This window comes from Pezoporus flaviventris, unplaced genomic scaffold (genome assembly GCF_033815535.1).
Source record: "Pezoporus flaviventris isolate CSIRO_AGI_PZ_B2104156 unplaced genomic scaffold, CSIRO_AGI_Pfla_v1 ptg000034l, whole genome shotgun sequence".
Taxonomy (NCBI): Eukaryota; Metazoa; Chordata; class Aves; order Psittaciformes; family Psittacidae; genus Pezoporus; species Pezoporus flaviventris.
The window spans coordinates 1,528,781-1,546,928 of NW_026892582.1; the positions used below are offsets into that span (position 1 = coordinate 1,528,781).

Here is an 18,148-nt window from a genome sequence, read left to right on the forward strand (position 1 = left end):
CTTTAAGGTCCCTTCAACACAAACCAGTCTGGGATTCTATGACTCTGTAGAGCACAAACCTGATTCATGCAGCACTCCTTGTTGCTCAGTCTTCCAGGATGATATTGCGTTGGAGGAGATGCCTGTAATCTCTGAATGGATCTAACCATCAGCTTTGGTACCCAGAGATCTTAGAGCAAACCTGGCTGATAGAAGGTGTCCTGGATTCTTGGAAGAGTGAGACCAGTCGGAGACACAGTCCAAAACACTGGACTGAGACCTAACCCCCCAGGTAGGTGTTCAAGGTCCCTGGCTAGCTCCCTGTCTGGCCTCCCTTTCCTAATGTTGGAAATCCTTTCACTAGATTATTCACTTCATACAATTATGTCCTTGCTGTCAGCCTTAGATTTGATGGTTCAGATTAATTCCACATCAGATGCAACCTTTTGTCACCTCACTGTACAGACCATTCAAAACTACACTGACCTGCACATGTCCCACAGCAGATCTTCTAGGATTCTGATCATTCACCCAGTGCAAACCCTGACTGCTTCTTCTCATCCACTGCTTTCTCTCACTTAATGTTATTAACTCTTGAGGGAAGCTTTCCTCTTACCCCATGCTGGTGTCAAGCACTGTTGATGAAAGACCTCACTGACAACTTCCAAAGCAAAATGACTACACTGCCTTGACAGAATCACTTCCATCCACACATCAGCCAATCCTTTTTGATCACTATCAAAGTCACAACGCATGCCCTCCTTTCACAGAAGCCATCCTGATTCTTCTGCTTCATGTTATTGCAATTCCTCACAATGCCCCTGCTCTAGCAGCTCATGTTCCCACTCCCAGCATTACAGAATCACAGAATGGTTTGGGTTGGAAAAGACCTTAAGATGAGATGCCTCACACTAGACCATGTCCCCCAAGGCTCTGGCCAACCTGGCCTTGAACACTGCCAGGGATGGAGCATTCACAACTCCTCTGGGCACCCTGTGCCAGCACCTCAGCACCCTCACAGGGAAGAGCTTCTGCCTTAGATCTAACCTGAACTTCCCCTGTTTCAGTTTGAACCCATCACCCCTTGTCCTATCACTCCAGTCCCTGATGAAGAGTCCCTCTCCAGCATCCTTGTAGCCCCCTTCAGACACTGGAAGCTGCTCTGAGGTCTCCACACAGCTTCTCTTCTCCATGCTGAACAGCCCCAACTTTCTCAGACTGTCTTTCTATAGGAGGTGCCCAGCCCCCTGATCCTCATCAAAGCCTTTCTAAGGATGAGCATTGTCACCTTCCACTGTCCTGGCACAAAGGCTGATTGACTTCAGGGTAACCCAACAGCTTTCCTTTAAAATCCCTTAAATGAATATTGTCTGGTCCTGATGACTTGTTACCAGCTCATGGATAAGGTTTTATACCAAACTGCATTGATCCTTCCGTGTTAGAGATAACTGTCAGCAACAGCCCCTATGCTGCATGGGGAAATCTCCTGTCCTCTCCTGCTACAGACTAACAGCGCAAAGATTAAGATGTCACTGGCTTTGACTTCCTCAAGTACCCTCCTATTCTGAAGACACACATTGCCATCATTTTCTAGAAATCTCTGCCTAATTTTTTTCCCTCCTTTAAATCAAGACATCAGATTACACAAGAAAAAAGATAACATCTTCCTGTTGCAAAATCTCCCTTCATCTAGCACAGGGGGGATTCCTGAAGCACATATAGCACTTGTTTGGAAGAGAAAGCTACCTCAAGCTTAGCTGTGTCCCCAGAACTGAGAGCAATTCCAGATTTGAGCAACTCCGACAGCAGAAAGGATTTCATTTATTTGTTTGGGGGTTTTACTCTGTTTCTTCATCTTTATTAAAGCAACTGACAGAACTCACCAACAAAAAAGCAAGAGCAGAAGCAAAAAGAATCCCCAAACCTAACACAGCCGGACATTTCACTGCGCATGCTTCCTCCTTGGAGAGAACTAAAACACATGCAAGCCCAAACTGAATTTAGCTGTGGCTTTTAATGCCTTGCTGGGAAGCACATGAATGTTGCCCTGAGAGGAAGATCCACCCTCCCTCCTCACTTTATCCTTGTTTTTGGAGGATTCAGCTTTTCCACATGCATGGTAATGTCTGGTCCTTGCCCTGTGTCTCCTGCCTACCCCGAGCTAAGCCAGCATCCCTCAGTTAGACACCTACATGCCAATACCAAAGGTATCAAGGTATCAGTGCTGGTATGAAAGGAGTCACCCTTTGAATGCAAGCAGTGTCTCCAAGATGCATGGAGAGTCCGGAAGGTGTGAGCTTGGCCTTAGCATCACACCCCAGTGCTCTCAGAGTCTGTCCTGCAGCATGGGGTCATCAGAGACTCCAGCACATGCCATGGGGGTGAGATGGGGGAAATCTGGGAGTGCTCATGGAATGTTAGTTCTTGTGGCAGCCTCCATCTCCTGGTTTCTTGCCACGGGTGCCTGCAGCAGCAGAGCAGAGGAGTTGCTGCTAACTGAAGCTCCCTGCCTGATGAAGGGCAGTGCCACCAGCCTCATGAGCAATTCAAGGACGTAAATCAGGACAGGGCTGGCTGGTAACAGACAGTGAAACATTAATGATCTTACAGCTGCTCAAAGGTAAATATTTCATCAGCTTCACCACGTATCACTCTGACAATGATGTTCAGCTGATGCTCACAGGTGTCGCCCTGCAACTCCACACAATGCTGGCACCATGTCTGTGCAAGCAGAACTAAATCCCCACTGGGCAACTGGGCAGTGGGGATCTGTCAGCTCCTGTGAGCCTGGACACAGCTGCGTGCATGGGATGACCACAGATAGGTGAGGAGTTCAAAACGCAGCAGGAAAGCAGCTCTTCACATCAAACACATGAACACTAAGGAAGTCCATGCATGGGAGGACCAAAGTCTCAAGCCCATTGGGTTCTCCTACAGAGAAGGAACTGGATCTACAGTGCAGAACCATTGGTCTTCTGGCTACTAAACTGCATAACTCGAAAGGAGGAGGACCCTGATCATTTTCTCAGTTGCTCACTCCTCTAGATCCAACCACGCTAATCACTAGCACTGTTGTTCATCACTTGCCCTGCCTTAGGCATTCGTATTCCTTGTTCTCCAAGTCATATTGACCCTGAACTCAGGTTCTCAGCAGGGTGCTCACTCCCACCGAGATCCTGGCTGGAGATTCCAGGGATCTTGTTCAAAATGTCCATTTTTTGCATCGCATCCATCCAAAACACATCTAGAGAAACAGAGGCACACAGAGACTGACACAACAGCACCTAAGGAAGTAGCAGGGACATGTAGAAGGCTCAAAAAGAGGAAGAAAAGGTATGTGGAAGAAACGTGATTAGATAAGCACTACTATAAGTGTGTCAGGGCTGAAAATCCATAGGTATAGTTAGAAGTGGTTGACAGAAGTGGTTTTGCCAGGACTCTAGGCTAAAAGAAAGTAGAACTTAGATTCAGGTACGGGATGTGCAACTGGACATTGTATGAGTCTGCAGCAGTAACAACGCTGGGCTATGAGGCACAAGAACCCGTGTGCTCTGCAGGAGGGACAGAAAGGAAGGTGTAAGTGGCATTAGGTGCCAGATGGAAGGAAAAATCCAGTTTGACAACTTGGATAGAACAAAATCCATAGAACAAAATCCAATCAATAATGAATGCTAGCCCAGAATTAAAATAAACCCAAACAAAACAAACAACTCTGCACAAAATCAATGGGCAAAATAGTCATGGAGAAGGTGTTAGAAAGGAGGTTACCATAGAACCTGAAGCTTGCTGCTTGCTACAAACAGTGGGACACAGGTTTCAATAGAAATCTTTGTAATGTCTCAATCACATACCACTGAGAAAGTGCGTCATTGTGGAAGAGTTTAACTTGCACCTCCAGAACAAAGAACTAAACCTATTGCTAATAGGGAAGCCCAGTTATTTGTACATGGAACAACTCCATCAGTCAAGAGGTCCACCAGTGGCCACGCTGCCTGGGGCTGGGTGCATCATGCAGACCTTCTAAAAAGACCACAGCTAGAACTGAGGTGTAATTTGACTTCAGAGATTGAAAAGAAATAAATGAGGGAGATGGTCTCAGACACCAATGGGCTTAAGGACTCACAGAATTTGAATGCTGGGAAACCAGGAATTTCCTGAAATCTTGAGGCTAAAACCATCAAACCAAACCAGACCGAAGGTCTTGGCTGTGACAAGTATCATAGACTCACTTGAATGGTTTGAGTTGGAAGGCACCTGAAAGCTCCTCCAGCTCCAACCCCTGCCACAGGCAGGGACACCTTCCACTGGAGCAGCTTGCTCCAAGCCCCTGTGTCCAACCTGCCCTTGAACACTGCCAGGGATGGGGCACCCTGTGCCAGCGCACCCTGCTTCTCTGGGCACCCTGTGCCAGCGCCTCAGCACCCTCACAGGGAAGAGCTTCTGCTTAAGAGCTCAGCTCAGTCTCCCCTCGGGCAGGTTAAAGCCATTCCCCTTGGCCTGTCCCTACAGGCCCGTGTAAATATCCCATGAGACTCTACAAAATCAAGGTTTGTCCCTATTTTAGATGTGTGACTTTGCCTCATAAACACACCTGAGAGCCTTGGGGAAGCAACTGCTTTTTGGTTGGGAAGCTGCATGGAAGATGTATTTGTAGAAGATTCCTGAGCAATGTTTGCTGCTGCCTTTCCCTGTATCTCCAGGCAGAAGCAGTGGGGGACTCCTGTACCTCTCAGACACTCATCAAAGAGAAGGACCTACACAGAGCAGTTAGCCCTAGAAGAGAGAGGACATCAGCATCTGTGTGCTAGGGGGTTCTGCCAGTGCCTGGCAGATGTAATGAGGGTGGTCAGAAACCTGGAAACCTGGGATGAGAACCTCTGAGATCACAACGACCAGCCCCAAGGCAGCAGTGGGATGCTCCAGAGATGGTGGTAGTGGAAGCCACCCGACTGCAGCCTGCACATCAAAAGCTCTTTCAACTTCCCCTCCTCCACCCTGCTTCCTGGACCATGAATATATTAATATTTAAGTAGAACTTAATAGAGCAACTCATTCTGCTGAGCTGTGCAACCTGGATCAGCACCTCTGACCCTGGGCAGCCTGCAGCACTTCAGTTTACTTAATGCTGACTTAACCCACAGCATGGACACATCTTCACACCTTTCCTGCATCCTCCAGTCATCACAAAGGCTTATGCCTTGCAGGGTTCCCCAGATACTCTTCCTATAAGGGCCACAGCACTGCTTCCTACAGGGAAGGTGGGATGGATGGGTCAATTCTGAGTGCAGGCAGCCTGTGTGAACAGTACAGGGATATTCCTGGCACATGCCCCTATGAATAACTGGGACTTTAGATCCCTCTGGCAAGCATGACATAGACAGAATAATTGCACCCAGCCTGTGGAGCTCACTGGGAAATGTTTTCTCAGTAGTTAAAAGGCGTGGATCCAGAGAGGAGACATGTGGAATGAAAGGGAGCACCACAGAGGCTGCATTACTGCAGTTGGAAGACATCAGGTAGAAAGCCACAGACTTGAGAGTACTTATCTTGCTGCCTTTTCAGAGGCTCATTCGAGCACTGGAGCACTCCTCTGCAGTTGGCAGGAACTGAACGTCTTGCATGGGGCTTGCCTTAGAGAGCACCAGCTATCCACAGAAGTGATTCAACACAGGAAGACAGAGGTGTTGGCACAGCTGACAAACTGGGGACAGATTTGGGGAGACAGCTGCAAAAGGCCACCCACATATATTAGAATTGTCTTCCTGAGAAGCACTTGATGAGATGTGAACTCCATTACTTGCTACCATTGCAATACAGAGCCTTGTCCAAAGCCCAGGAGAGTCAGAAGAAATCTTTCCATTAACTTCTCTGATTGTAAGTAAGATTGTGACAGATGTAATCCCTTTTCCTGCCTCCTCAAACATTTGAAATCAAACAGAGTAGTCAGATTTGTCCTTTTACAGAGGAGGGCATCATTCCTTCTTAGGTATGCTCATATAAATAGTCACACGGGACTCTTTTCAGATACCTGCAACAAGTAAGATGGTCTTAGGGTAATAAAAGCTTCAGAGGAAAGTGAGACAAAACCCACTAAACTCCCAAGCCACATGCACGGCTGATGTGCCAGAAGGAACAGGGACTGCACCACTGGTAAAAGCCATTTGCAGCCACAGTAAAAGGTGTCTTCAGATCTTCAACATGGCCCTTTCAAACCAGGAGAAGCCTCCTCCTGAAAGCCACCAGAACCCCCCATGGCACTTCCCAGGGAAACCCCCTGGAGAGATGAGCGCTGTGAAGGAGAAGCCAAGCTGCCCCATGTAGAGAAACACCGCAGACGGAAATGGGAAGGCAGCCCTGCAGACTATTCCGTAACCCTTTGCTCTGGCCAAGCAGAGCTTGAGACAAGGCAATGAGAGAACTGGCTAAGCCTTTTAGGGTTCAGATGCCTAAGCCAGAATGCTCACCAGCTAGGCTTTCAGAGACTTGAGCATTATCTTCTGCTGCTAAATGCTCCCACTTCTCCTAACCAGGGCCTTGCAAGGTCCCTGAAAGCTACACATCTGGATGTCAGATTCATGACATACACAAGAACTGATTCATGAGAAGTTAACCATGACTTCCCCTTCATTCTCATGTACCTGGAAGCTGAGCTGGTAGTTTTCCATAGCAAGGCTGCAAAAGCTACCCAAAGCTTTGCCAAGCCTGGATGCCACTGCTCTTCATGGAGGCAGTGGCCAGTGTTCTGCTTGAGTTTACTGCTCCTGGTAATAATGCCAGGAATGAAGCAGCGAATCTCTGTTTCAGTACATTTTTGTATCATTTTAAAGTTAGCAAAGTCAACTGGAAAGCAAAGCAAGGAAGCTGAGTGATGAGAGCAGAGATTGAGTTGCAACATTTGGGCAAGGGTCCAACAAGAAGGGAAAGAAAGTTTACTGATTATGGCATATACTTAATACAGTATTGCTCCAGCTCCTCACCTCTGTTTACACTTCTATTGAGCACGATACAATCAGCAATCATGAAACAGGAGAAGCTCAATCCATAGGATGTCCTTATAAAGATTTCATTCTACACAGTGTCAGAAGCAACTGGTTGCATTACTTCCTGAGACCAATTTAATTGCTGTCGATACCAGTTGCAAATTGGCTTTAACATTTTAAATTGATGTTTTCTGTAAACTGCTCTGATTAATGGAAAAAACCCCAACACATTGTTTCTGCCTTTCATCTGCAGATCTAATGCATTTTACAACCATAATCGATCTAACAAGACACACAGAGGCAAACAGGGAGAAGCAAACCTGCTAATGAAACAGTATCACCCTTCCACAAGAGCTGCAGGATGGCACAGGGCAGGATGGTGGGACAGACAGTGGGTTTAGCTGTCTATTCCCCAAGGAAACTCCTGAGCAGCTTAAAAGAAATATACCTTCAGTGTAGGCAGTTGTTTCGATTACAAACCACCACCATGGTGTCAGAGAGGAATCCTGGAAGATGCAAACCTGTTCCTGAATCTCAGCCCGCTTTGTCTGAAAGTGCCTGTAGCCTTGATGGAGCTCAGAGTCAATCCCAGGTGGACACCAAGTTCCCAGAGCATCCAAGCACAGGTTCTCCTGCATGCTTGCTCACAGGCAACCTCTAAACCCCACTCAAGTGTATGGTTGCATGGACACAGCTCAGCGGCTCCAAATCTAGCACTGCCTACATGGGGGGATTGCTCTCAGCCCTGCTCCTGACTGCACTCCTGTGTTTTATCCTGTTACCTCTTCCTGAGCTGCCCTTGCTGGGTTAATGAGTTAAACCAGTTGATGGCAGAATGTGACAGCACCAGCCGGTGTGGAGGGCAGTGGCCATGGCAGAGGATGTGAGAGGAGGAGGGTTGAGACCTCTGCTTTAGGCTGAGTCAACTGCCTGTGAAACTGGAGCTTGAGAGGAAGAAGGGCAAGCTCGTGGCTTCAAATCAAGACACAAGGCAGGGCTCAAATCACAACCTACCAAGGAGCATGACACCCACTGCCTACTGGGGAGATGGTGAGGGCTGAGATGGCAGCAGCTTCAGCTCAGGCACCCAGTGCTCTACAGGGAATGGAGCATCATCCAGTCCTGCCCATTCCATGGCACTACACATCCTCCAGAACACCTGTGCCATTAGAGGTATCTGCTCTAATGGCCCTCTGCTCCCAATCCTTCACCAGACCTGGAGAGGGAGGACACAGCACAGGATGAGAGGAACAACCTGGCTCAAACATTGTACCTTCCTGTCACTCACCATGCAGATTTCATAGCATGAGGGCATGAACTGGACTCCCCCTTAGGAGCTGTGCTCCAAAACTGTTTCATAGAATCCCACATGGAAGTTTTGATTGAAGGGACCATAAAGCTCATCCAGTTCCAAATCCCTGCAGGGACACCTTCCACTGAACCAGGTTTCTCCAAGTCCCATACAGTCTCGCCTATTTTCCATTTGGTTTCCATCTCTGCTTTTGTATGTTTTGAGAACAGTATTTTTTTACCATTCCCAAACCAGCTGTACATATTCAGGAATTGGGAAAGCATCCAAATGTGTCAGGTTGGACCTCCTACATGCACACACAGTCTCCATCCTCTATAACTCCTTCTCACAGCTCCCAGTCAGTTACTGTGACTCCTGCATCCATCAGTCCCACTTCCAGGACCCTACAATCCCATCAGCCCTAGGATTTGCTCTTAAACCCAGCAGCTGCTACAAATCATAGAACCAGCCTGGTTTGTGTTGGAAGGGACCTTAAAGCTCCTCCAGTTCCAACCCCTGCCACGGGCAGGGACACCTTCCACTAGAGCAGCTTGCTCCAAGCCCCTGTGTCCAACCTGGCCTTGAACACTGCCAGGGATGGGGCAGCCACAGCTTCTCTGGGCACCCTGTGCCAGCACCTCAGCACCCTCACAGGGAAGAGCTTCTTCCTTATATCTAACCTGAACTTCCCCTGTTTCAGTTTGAACCCATCACCCTGTGTCCTATTGCTATAATCCCTAATGAAGAGTCCCTCTCCAGCATCCCTATAGGCCCCCTTCAGACACTGGAAGCTGCTCTGAGGTCTCTACGCAGCTTCTCTTCCCCAGGCTGAACAGCCTCAGTGTTCTCAGCCTGGCTCCATACAGGAGGTGCTCCAGGCCCTGAGCATCCTCGTGGCCTCCTCTGGACTTGCTCTAATAGCTCGATGTCCCTGAGACCACAGCCGGGTTCTGGGAGTGTGGCCCATGGGAAGCAGGGGGCACAGGGCACGGGGAGCTGCCGATGCTGCATGGTGCGATGTGGGGCATCACTCAGCACGTGTCTGTACCCACTCCTTCCCTGCAACACGCAGGGCCTTGGCTGGTTACACACCTGCATTAGACTCACAGACTTTTTTCCACATCATTGCCTCCCCTCCACAGGAGCATAGTGCCAGAAGAGCCCGCTTCAATTAATTCCCACATCATCCCTGTGTTTTGCTATATTGTTTTCAGCAGGTAGAAACTCACCGTGAGCCTTTGTTTCAGAGCAAATCTATATGCTTAATCCTCTCTGCTGCTCACAACTTGCATTATTCTCTCTTAAAAAAGATGCTGTTACCATAGGAACCCACCGTTTCCAGATATCACTGTGGATAAGTGCTGCCGTGCCTGGCCTTGTGGCTCTGGGACTGCACTCAGTTGAGTGAATGCTAAAATCCACCAAAACACTTTGAACAGACACCTGATATTTATCCATAGCTCTGGATGTCACTATTCTGTTGTGGCTGCGAGTCCATGTGCTTATCAAGACATTATACGTGTCTATATACACACACACTCCACCTACCCATTTTTCTCCTTCAACAGTTAGACTTTTCCCTAACTTGTCACTTGTTTTGATACAGGAAAACCTTGATATCAGTCATGGGAGATGTTTGGATGTGAGACATAAGAAACTGTTGCAAATGTTGTTGCTTTTTATTCTCCAGTAAGTTCACTGGTAAATACACTTGCAATGGAGATGTCGTGTTGCCTCATGTGTCTTGTTAGCAGGCATCGTTTTCCCAAAGGTTCTTTTCACACATTGCACTACAACTTTACAGCTCAGTAAAATACTCCTGAGACCAAAATAAATCAATAACTAGAGGCAGAGTAGGTGCAGCCCCAGCCTCACCAGGGAAAAGAGGAGGCAGTGGACTCAGGAGAGCACTGGGGACCACAGGCTTTATTTGCCAGTATTAGTGGGCAGCACATAGTATAGAATCATAGAGCTACAGACTGGTTTGTGTTGGGAGGGGCCTTAAAGCTCCTCCAGCTCCAACCCCTGCCACGGGCAGGGACCCCTTCCACTAGAGCAGGTTGCTCCAAGCCCCTGTGTCCAACCTGCCCTTGAGCACTGCCAGGGATGGGGCAGCCACAGCTTCTCTGGGCACCCTGTGCCAGCGCCTCAGCACCCTCACAGGGAAGAGCTTCTGCCTAAGAGCTCATCTCAGTCTCCCCTCTGGCAGGTTAAAGCCATTCCCCTTGGCCTGTCCCTACATCCCTTGTCCCAAGCCCCTCTCCAGGCTTCCTGCAGCCCCTTTAGGCACTGGAGCTGCTCTCAGGTTTCCCCTTCAGGAGCCTTCTTTCCTCCAGGCTGACTCAGCCCAGCTCTCTCAGGCTGGCTCCCTGTGGCTGCTAGTGATTGAATATCCCCACAGAAGCCAGTCCTAACCTCTGGCAGCAATAGAAGAGGGAGGCTGGATGTCCAAAGCAGTAAGATTAAGAAAGGATAAGCAATAAAATATTGAACAGTTTAAAAGACCCATTTGGAATCAGGGCAGTTAAGCTCATCACACTCATAGCTCACAGACCTGAATCCAAGCCCATCCCTTCTGTGTTTTTTGGATTTCAAGTACTTTGGGACAAAGTCTTTGCTTTCCAATGTAAATATAAAATCTCTGTCTTACTATTAGGATATGGGACTGAAGGAGTCAGGTCTGTGTCCTTGTGGAGATGCAAGAAGCATCATCCCTGTGGATGCAGAGGACTGGAATACACATTCCCTCTGAGAGGTGCCAGCCTGAAAGCACCAGTGTTGGTCTTAGGGCAAAACTGCTCTCTCCACACCTGGGCAAACAGCATCAATTACTCAGGAACAGATCTTTCCAAAGCCTTTGGCATTTATTTGAAAGTCAGGGAAAGAAGGCACCCAAGTACCTTTCAGTGTAAGGCCCTTGCCTCTCTGTGCTTCATCTCTGCATCTGTCAAATGGAGACTGGCAATGCCAGATGGTGAGACTTAAAGGGCATCAGCTGCTCTGGTATGAGGGGTGAGTGAATACCTGTAATGTCTAACACTGTACAAGTAACTTAGGTCCTAAATAACTGAGGAACCCAGGTCTTTCATATGAAAGAAGATAGCAGATGGTGACACATCTTTGCTACCCTGCATCAATTCCAACAGCATCCACTTCTCCCCACTCTATGCTGGACTGATCCTCTCTTTTGGCCATGGAATTCTGGATGCCAAACACTGAGTAACTCGTACCCTCAAATCATTCTGAGACAGGAAAAATCCAGTATTTCCTGTTGGCTCAGAAAATGCATTAACCCATTGGGGGTTTTCCTGGGAGGGAAAACTGTGGGAAGCAGTGGGCTTACTGTAAAAGGGATGAGATGGAGGAAAAGCCAGGTGGAGTGGCATTGAATTGTCTTACCTTCTCCAGATCCTAGAGGTTTCAATGCTGTTTCTTTCTTTCCTAATGTCAGTGAACAGCAACAGGAGTACAGAGAAAAAAAACAACCCTGTTCCTGAACTCTCTGGGTGTTTTCCAAGTGTTTTCCCTAATTCTTCACCCACCTGCACCTTAACTAGTTTATTACAATAGAGCTCAGGGGCTCTGAAATGCCACTGTGGGGACCAGGGGATCATTTTAACCTGCTTTGTATTCCCCTGAACAGCTGTAAATGACAACACAAACTGTGCAGCAGCAGGGAATTTGAATGCCTTTGACATACATTTCTACACTGATCCTCAGTAAATTAATTCAAAGAGTTGCTGGGGATTTTGGGGAGAAGCTGGAGAATTCAATGAATAAAGGAAGCAAATTCGAAGCAGAGACCAGCTGGAAACCTGGGGGAAGGGAGAGAGGGGAAAGGGAGAAGGATAGACAGGAGAAGGTACGTACAACCTGGAGGAAACCTATGGAGCCAACCGGCCTGATCTTCAGGAAAGGGCCAGAGCGTGTGCTGAGCCCACAGCCCAGGGACAGCAGGGCCAAGAGCCCTCCTACCCTATGCAATGCTTGGGATGGAAGTATTCCTCATGCTGCTCTGCCTCTATTTGGCTAGAGATGTTAGCTACAATTTCCATAAAGATTAAAAGCCTCTCCTGCATTCGTTCACATTCAGAAGAAGCTCAGAATATGCCTCTGGGTGGAAGGCACTGCTGAAAACAGCACTTTGAATATGTACATCTCTGGAACATCCTGACTCAAAAGGCTTATTAAAAGCCTTCCCCAGATATATCAGGCTAATCAGAGCGCTAGCCTGTGTTGTTTGCTGCATTCAAGCTGGTAATCCTGTCAATAAGCTGTTCTTCACACCTGCACGTACCCTTGTCCCTAGTGCAGATGAATAGCAGATTTCTCACACTGGAAAACTATCACCCCTGCAGCTGGCTCTTTGCTGGCACATCTGGAGCTGGTTTCAGACCAGCGCACTCTGTTGGTGAGGCAGTTTGATATTCTGAGAATTAAGAGGCCAAAAGAATATAAAACTCAGCCAGAGTCTTTTCTTCAGCAGGTACAAAAAAAGTCTTGTCATTGCTCTTCCAGCCTCCTGATCCTGCAGGGAGTCAGAAGCAGCATAATTCCGGGCACAGATTTTACCTACCTGCCTCATGCTCAAATAGGTGACATCTGGGCACCCTTCACTGCTGAAAGCATTGCACGGTGGCAGCAAGAACATCATTGTCCTGAACTTATTTGGAGAGATTCTCTTCCCATAAGCATCCCACATCAGTCTGATGGTCCTGAGTGTTCCCTCTCTCCCAGGATAGCAATACTATTAAAGTGAATTGTATGAAAAACAGCCAGAATGAGACTGAAAGAAGCAAGGATCAGTTCCAATCATCTGCTGTCTTGGAGCATCACAGATCTGTACCAGCTGTGAGGCTGGGACATCAACCTCCCTAACCTATAAGGATTGACTTAAACCAGGCTCATGTCCCATCAGCACTGACTTAGAGCAGTCCAAGATACGCCTCAAGTCCTTACCTGGAGTCTTTTGTGGTTCTGTCTCAGTTTGGAAAGCAGGAGTGGGACAGCTCCCTGCTAGCCCTGAGCTGGCTGTCCCTCTGTCACCAAGGCACTCGTAAAACTCCTTCCCACCTGACAACTTCATCAGGGGTTGAATCTTGCAGGTTCTTTGCTTAGCCACATCTCAGCAAAAGCAAACCAACCCCTTGCATCTGACTTTCAGAAGGCCTCAAATATCCACGGGTGGTATTCTGAGCCCAGAATCTAGTCTTAATTTTTCCACTATTGCTAATGACCATCAGCATCACTGTCACAGGAACTGCCCTCATCTTTTCTGACACATCAGTTGACTGTGGCCATTGCAGGAGGGTTGCCTCTGGCTCAAATTCTGTCTCTTGGGCCAAATGCAGCACCTTCCTCTGTGGGAGCACCTTCCTCTGTGGGAGCACCTTGCTGTTTATGTATGACATTTTCCAAGCCCACAGGAACTACTGACCTTTCTCCCATCTCTCCTTGTTCTTGTCTATGTTTGCTGGCCATCCGCAACAACAAATGAATGGCACTGACCTTCACATCAGATGTCAGGATAGATAAAGTGGCCAAGGAGAGAAGACAGGGGAAATGTTGCTGGAGTTTTCCTTCCAACACCCCTAAATGTGCTACTGCGATAGAGACATTAAAAATGCCAATAGATAGCGAGATGAGATGGATTTCCTGTAATCTCAGATTCATCATATTTTACCCGTTACAATAGCAAACACTGAACTAACGAGTGGTCTGTGTGGGCAGCAGGAGCATTCCTGTCTACAGCAAGTGCTGTAGCTCATACTAATGAGTCAGTGCACAGCTGGAGAGGTGTGCTCTGACCTAAGCAATCTGTAGACACAGTGTCCAGCTTTTCTTATCTGCAAAGAGCCTACCACCACCAAAACAGCAGCACTGAATAAAAGCAGTGAATAGAAATGACAGTGGAAGTGAGGGTGGGTGGAAGGGGAGCTGAACTGTCCCCCTGGCATCTGAAAAGGGCATGCGCTTGATTCTCAGGGGAAAGCAAAAGTGGCAATGTAGAGATGCTCTTCAGTCAGTTGGGTTCCGATGAACAGCCAGCTCCCACATCACCTGGGGAAGGTGGCCTCTGCAAACTCAGGCTGAAGCCTTCTTGAAACCAGCTGCCTTGTCTGAAGAGACAATTGTCTCTATGTCTAGGATAAAGAGACCTACTCTTTTTCCCTTAAGCATTCATTACACCTGGGTTTTTCTATCTCAAAGCTCAACAGAGAAGTACAGACCAAACCTAACACCAAGGTCCTGTCCCGCTGCAGAGTTCAGAGTTCTGAAACTACCTGCTGTGAAGTGCCTGGGCAAATACACTGAGGACTTTGCCTTGGTCTTGAACTCTCTTTGACAGCCAGTGGCAGTGCCCATGGCTTGGTGGGTTACCAGAGGAAGCTGCACATACCCATCCTGTGATCTCCTGCTGTGACCACCCAAGGGGTGCCTGAGTGATTGCAGGAAGGCCCATGGGACATGGACTCTTCATCAGGGAACATCAGGCACCACCCAGCGAGTGCCTCAGCAGCACCTGCATATGCTGCTTTGTTTGGCCTCTGCTCCTTCAGACACAGACCACCTCCATTTGTCATTGTCACCCACAATCACTTTGTTCACTGACACCAAACCAGCCTAATGGAAAGACAAAGCTATGGCTTATTTAGCAAGACTGAAGGGCTCCCTTCTCGTTTGAAGTTTGGAAACAAAAGTTTCAAATAAAACTAATACCAAACTCAATCTCAGCCTGTATGCAACAACTATAGTCCTTTCTGCTCGATCAACCCCTCATACGCTGGTGTCCTGAAACAAACCACAGCCAGCAGACCTGATGCTTTTCAGATCCCACAGCAAAACCCTGTAGTTGTGGTCAATGTGCAGCACTAGTGACTATGGCTTTGCCTGGAGCCTGCTACTATATATTGCTGCCTCTATTCCACACGCACACATACACACACCTCAACCGCCCTTCATTCCTTCCTACTTATTTCTTCCCCTCCTTCCCAAAAAGCCAGTATTGATGGTGACCCCTTTTCTGCTTCCATCCTGGGGCTTACCAGCTTTATTCTAACTTAACATGCTAAACCCCATTCTTGTTTTCCAACTTTCACTTCCTTCCCAACCTAAAACATTTTAGCGTTCGCTTATACAATTTCCTGCTTACAGCAATAATCTGAAGATTAGCTGAGTAACAGTGAATAGTTATAAGGGAGCATTGCCCTATTCTGCAACTGAAACAATATAAAATATCATTAACTGTATAGCTGCTTTATGAGCTTATGATCTTTTGTAAGTGATTAGTTTTCTGTCTCACATGATATATGAGGACATGTTAATAACAGACACAACCGAGCCAGGAACAAGTTCTTTTGGGCAAGGTACAAGAGCAAGTTTTCCCTTCCCAGCTTTGGCAAGGGCTAACTGTGACATTCGGTCCAACTGGCTGCCTGAGGCCGAAGTGATCCATTACCCCTACAGCTGCCAGTGGCTTTGGAGGGCTCTGCTGGAAGTAAAGTCCCTCTCCTTTGTAGCTGGGGTTGAGAACATCTTCTTTCAGTGGGCTGCTCTTGCCTCTGGCTTGACTGTTTCAGCCCTGACCACACTGTGATGGCTTTTCTCCTTCACATGGTATCAGCAAACACACAGACAAGCAGAGGCTGAATGAAGAGATCGTCATCTTTAGCATGACGCATTTTCCTTCCCAGCCATTTTGCCTTGCTCATCTCATGTCCCAGTCCTCAGCAAGCACCAAGTAAACTCCTTACTGGGTGCTGCCACTTGTAGTGTGAGCATTGAACACCCCACTCATGATTCCTACGTTCTGGTCCTTGTGTGCCTCCACTAATGCAGCAGTAAGTATTTAAAATGTCCTTTTAAAATGTTGGAGCCATCAGCTCCATGTCCCTTTAAAATGTTGGAGCCATCAGCTGCCAACACCCGAGAAGAACGCTGCAATCAGCAATTCCCCTCACAAACCTCCCCATTTGACTTCTCACACTTGACAGTGCCTAAACATGGCACTTAATTCAAACCCCCAGTATCCAACTGCTATCTCCTGCTGCAAGCAAAGGATTTCTTCTGCATCTTCACTCAGCATTTACCTGCCCTAACAGACCAACAAGAGGCAATGGGAAGACAGAGGGTGTCTTCAGAAAAGGATTCATCTCATTGTAAGGCTTATGTCAGAGCTGTTCTTTGATGGTGCCTATACCTGTCCTCTATCCACAAACCCTTATTTCTTGTGTTTCTACCCTGGGCAGAATCACATATGTTCTCAAGAGCCAGCAACAGATATGCAAAAGCACCTTCCTGTTTCAGACAAGCCATCTCATGTACTGTTCTCCAGCCCAACATTTAATTTCACAGTTACAACTCTCTGGCATGCAAAATTACAGGGTTCAATGGCCTCTGAGTGAAAACTGGGGAGCAAAGAAATCCTTCCCCACACTGCCTTGTCTCCACAGGGTGATGCACATTGCAGCAAAACCCTTCTAATGGCAATGGAAACCAAACAGTCACTGCCCTCTCTCATGGGCCCCTTCCACAAACAGAGGAGCACATCAAGCCCCGCAGGTTCTGGAGCAGTCTGAGCTCCTGCCAACTTCTTTCAGAAGCTTTCCCAGCAGGGACCATTAGCAAAACCTCCTCTGATTGCCAGATCAGGAAATGCCACCCTTCTCTGTGAAGCTGAATAGCTTGTGAGGGAATGAGGGCACACCTATGAGGCACACATCCAGTCACAACTGAGAGGTGGCAAGTGATGGCAAGTCTATCACCTCCCACTTAACAGAGTTGGTCAGCAGCCATTGAGACATTTTGACAATTCTCAACATGTGAAGCATTAAGAAAAATCAGCATATTGTGAACTAAGAGGCTGCATCCTTGTGCCACTGGGGAGACAGAGGCAAAGAGCGGCCAAATGAATTGACCAAATTCACTCTGCTAGCAGAAACCAGAAGAAAACATTGTGTGTCCCAATTCCCAGAGCAGTGCTCCTGAAGAACCTCAGGCCAGTGTCTTTAAGCTCCTGGGATACTGTCTAGGTTACCTCCCACACTCTGAGCACATGCCTGTAATTCATCTGAATGAATAAGGTGGCCCCAGTGATGTGGATTTCTTCCTTCTCAGCTGCTGTGTGCGGATAGCCTGACTGTGCTCTACAGTACATGTGTTTTGTTGGCAATCCTAAATGTTCAAACCTGGATGCAAGCATTTTTGTATAAAGTGAATTTATACCTCAGTGATTCTGAATTTTTAAAATGCCTGGAGAGAAGAGCCACTCTGTTCAGCAAAAGCCTTGAAGAACCAGCACCACTGATCCTTGCACTCCCCTGCTCCATCCCATTGCCTCTGAAAGCCATTTATTATCCAAATTTCAGGTTTACAAAATCCACTGTTGTAAAGCACGATGTTCTGCTCACTTCTAACACAGCCCTGGTACAACCACTCAAGAGAGACAGCAGGAAAGCAGCACTTACCTGGGTTACTCTTGGAGGTGCGCACGGGGGTGTAATGGTTTTTGGAGGATGTCCTGACTGGGGTGTTTTCTTTGGGGGAGGTATCTATGGCCGAGATAGTCTCTCTTTCACAGTGTGCTATTGGGATTGGTCCCTGCTGCCTTAAGATGTCAGCCAGAGCCCTGGGGAGAGAGAAATAGAGGGGGAGGGAAATGTTATTTTCACACGGTACTTGGAATGGCATTCAGCATTTTCACTTCCACAGTCACTGTGGAACAGCAGAAGCTGGATTTCTACCATAAACAGGGGGGAAAAAAAGGGCAAAAATAACAAAATAAAAGCTATGGCTTAAAGCTCAGTTTCTTTTTTTTTGTGTCTGCTGCACATATTTATAGGCTGGCCTAGCTATTGTTTAGCTTTTCATATGCTTCCACTAATTCACTTCACCCCAG

The 18,148-nt window shown here is 47.6% G+C and overlaps 1 protein-coding gene across 3 annotated transcripts in view; it reads right to left on the reverse strand.

Moving 5' to 3' along the window:
- SHISA6 (shisa family member 6) overlaps window positions 1-18,148 on the reverse strand; it is a 229,391-nt gene that overhangs the window by 197,102 nt on the left and 14,141 nt on the right. For all 3 annotated transcript variants that reach the window (XM_061461939.1, XM_061461938.1, XM_061461937.1), the window contains exon 2: window positions 17,718-17,878. In XM_061461939.1, the coding sequence (XP_061317923.1) occupies window positions 17,718-17,878 (161 nt within the window). The remainder of the gene's footprint in view (window positions 1-17,717; window positions 17,879-18,148) is intronic.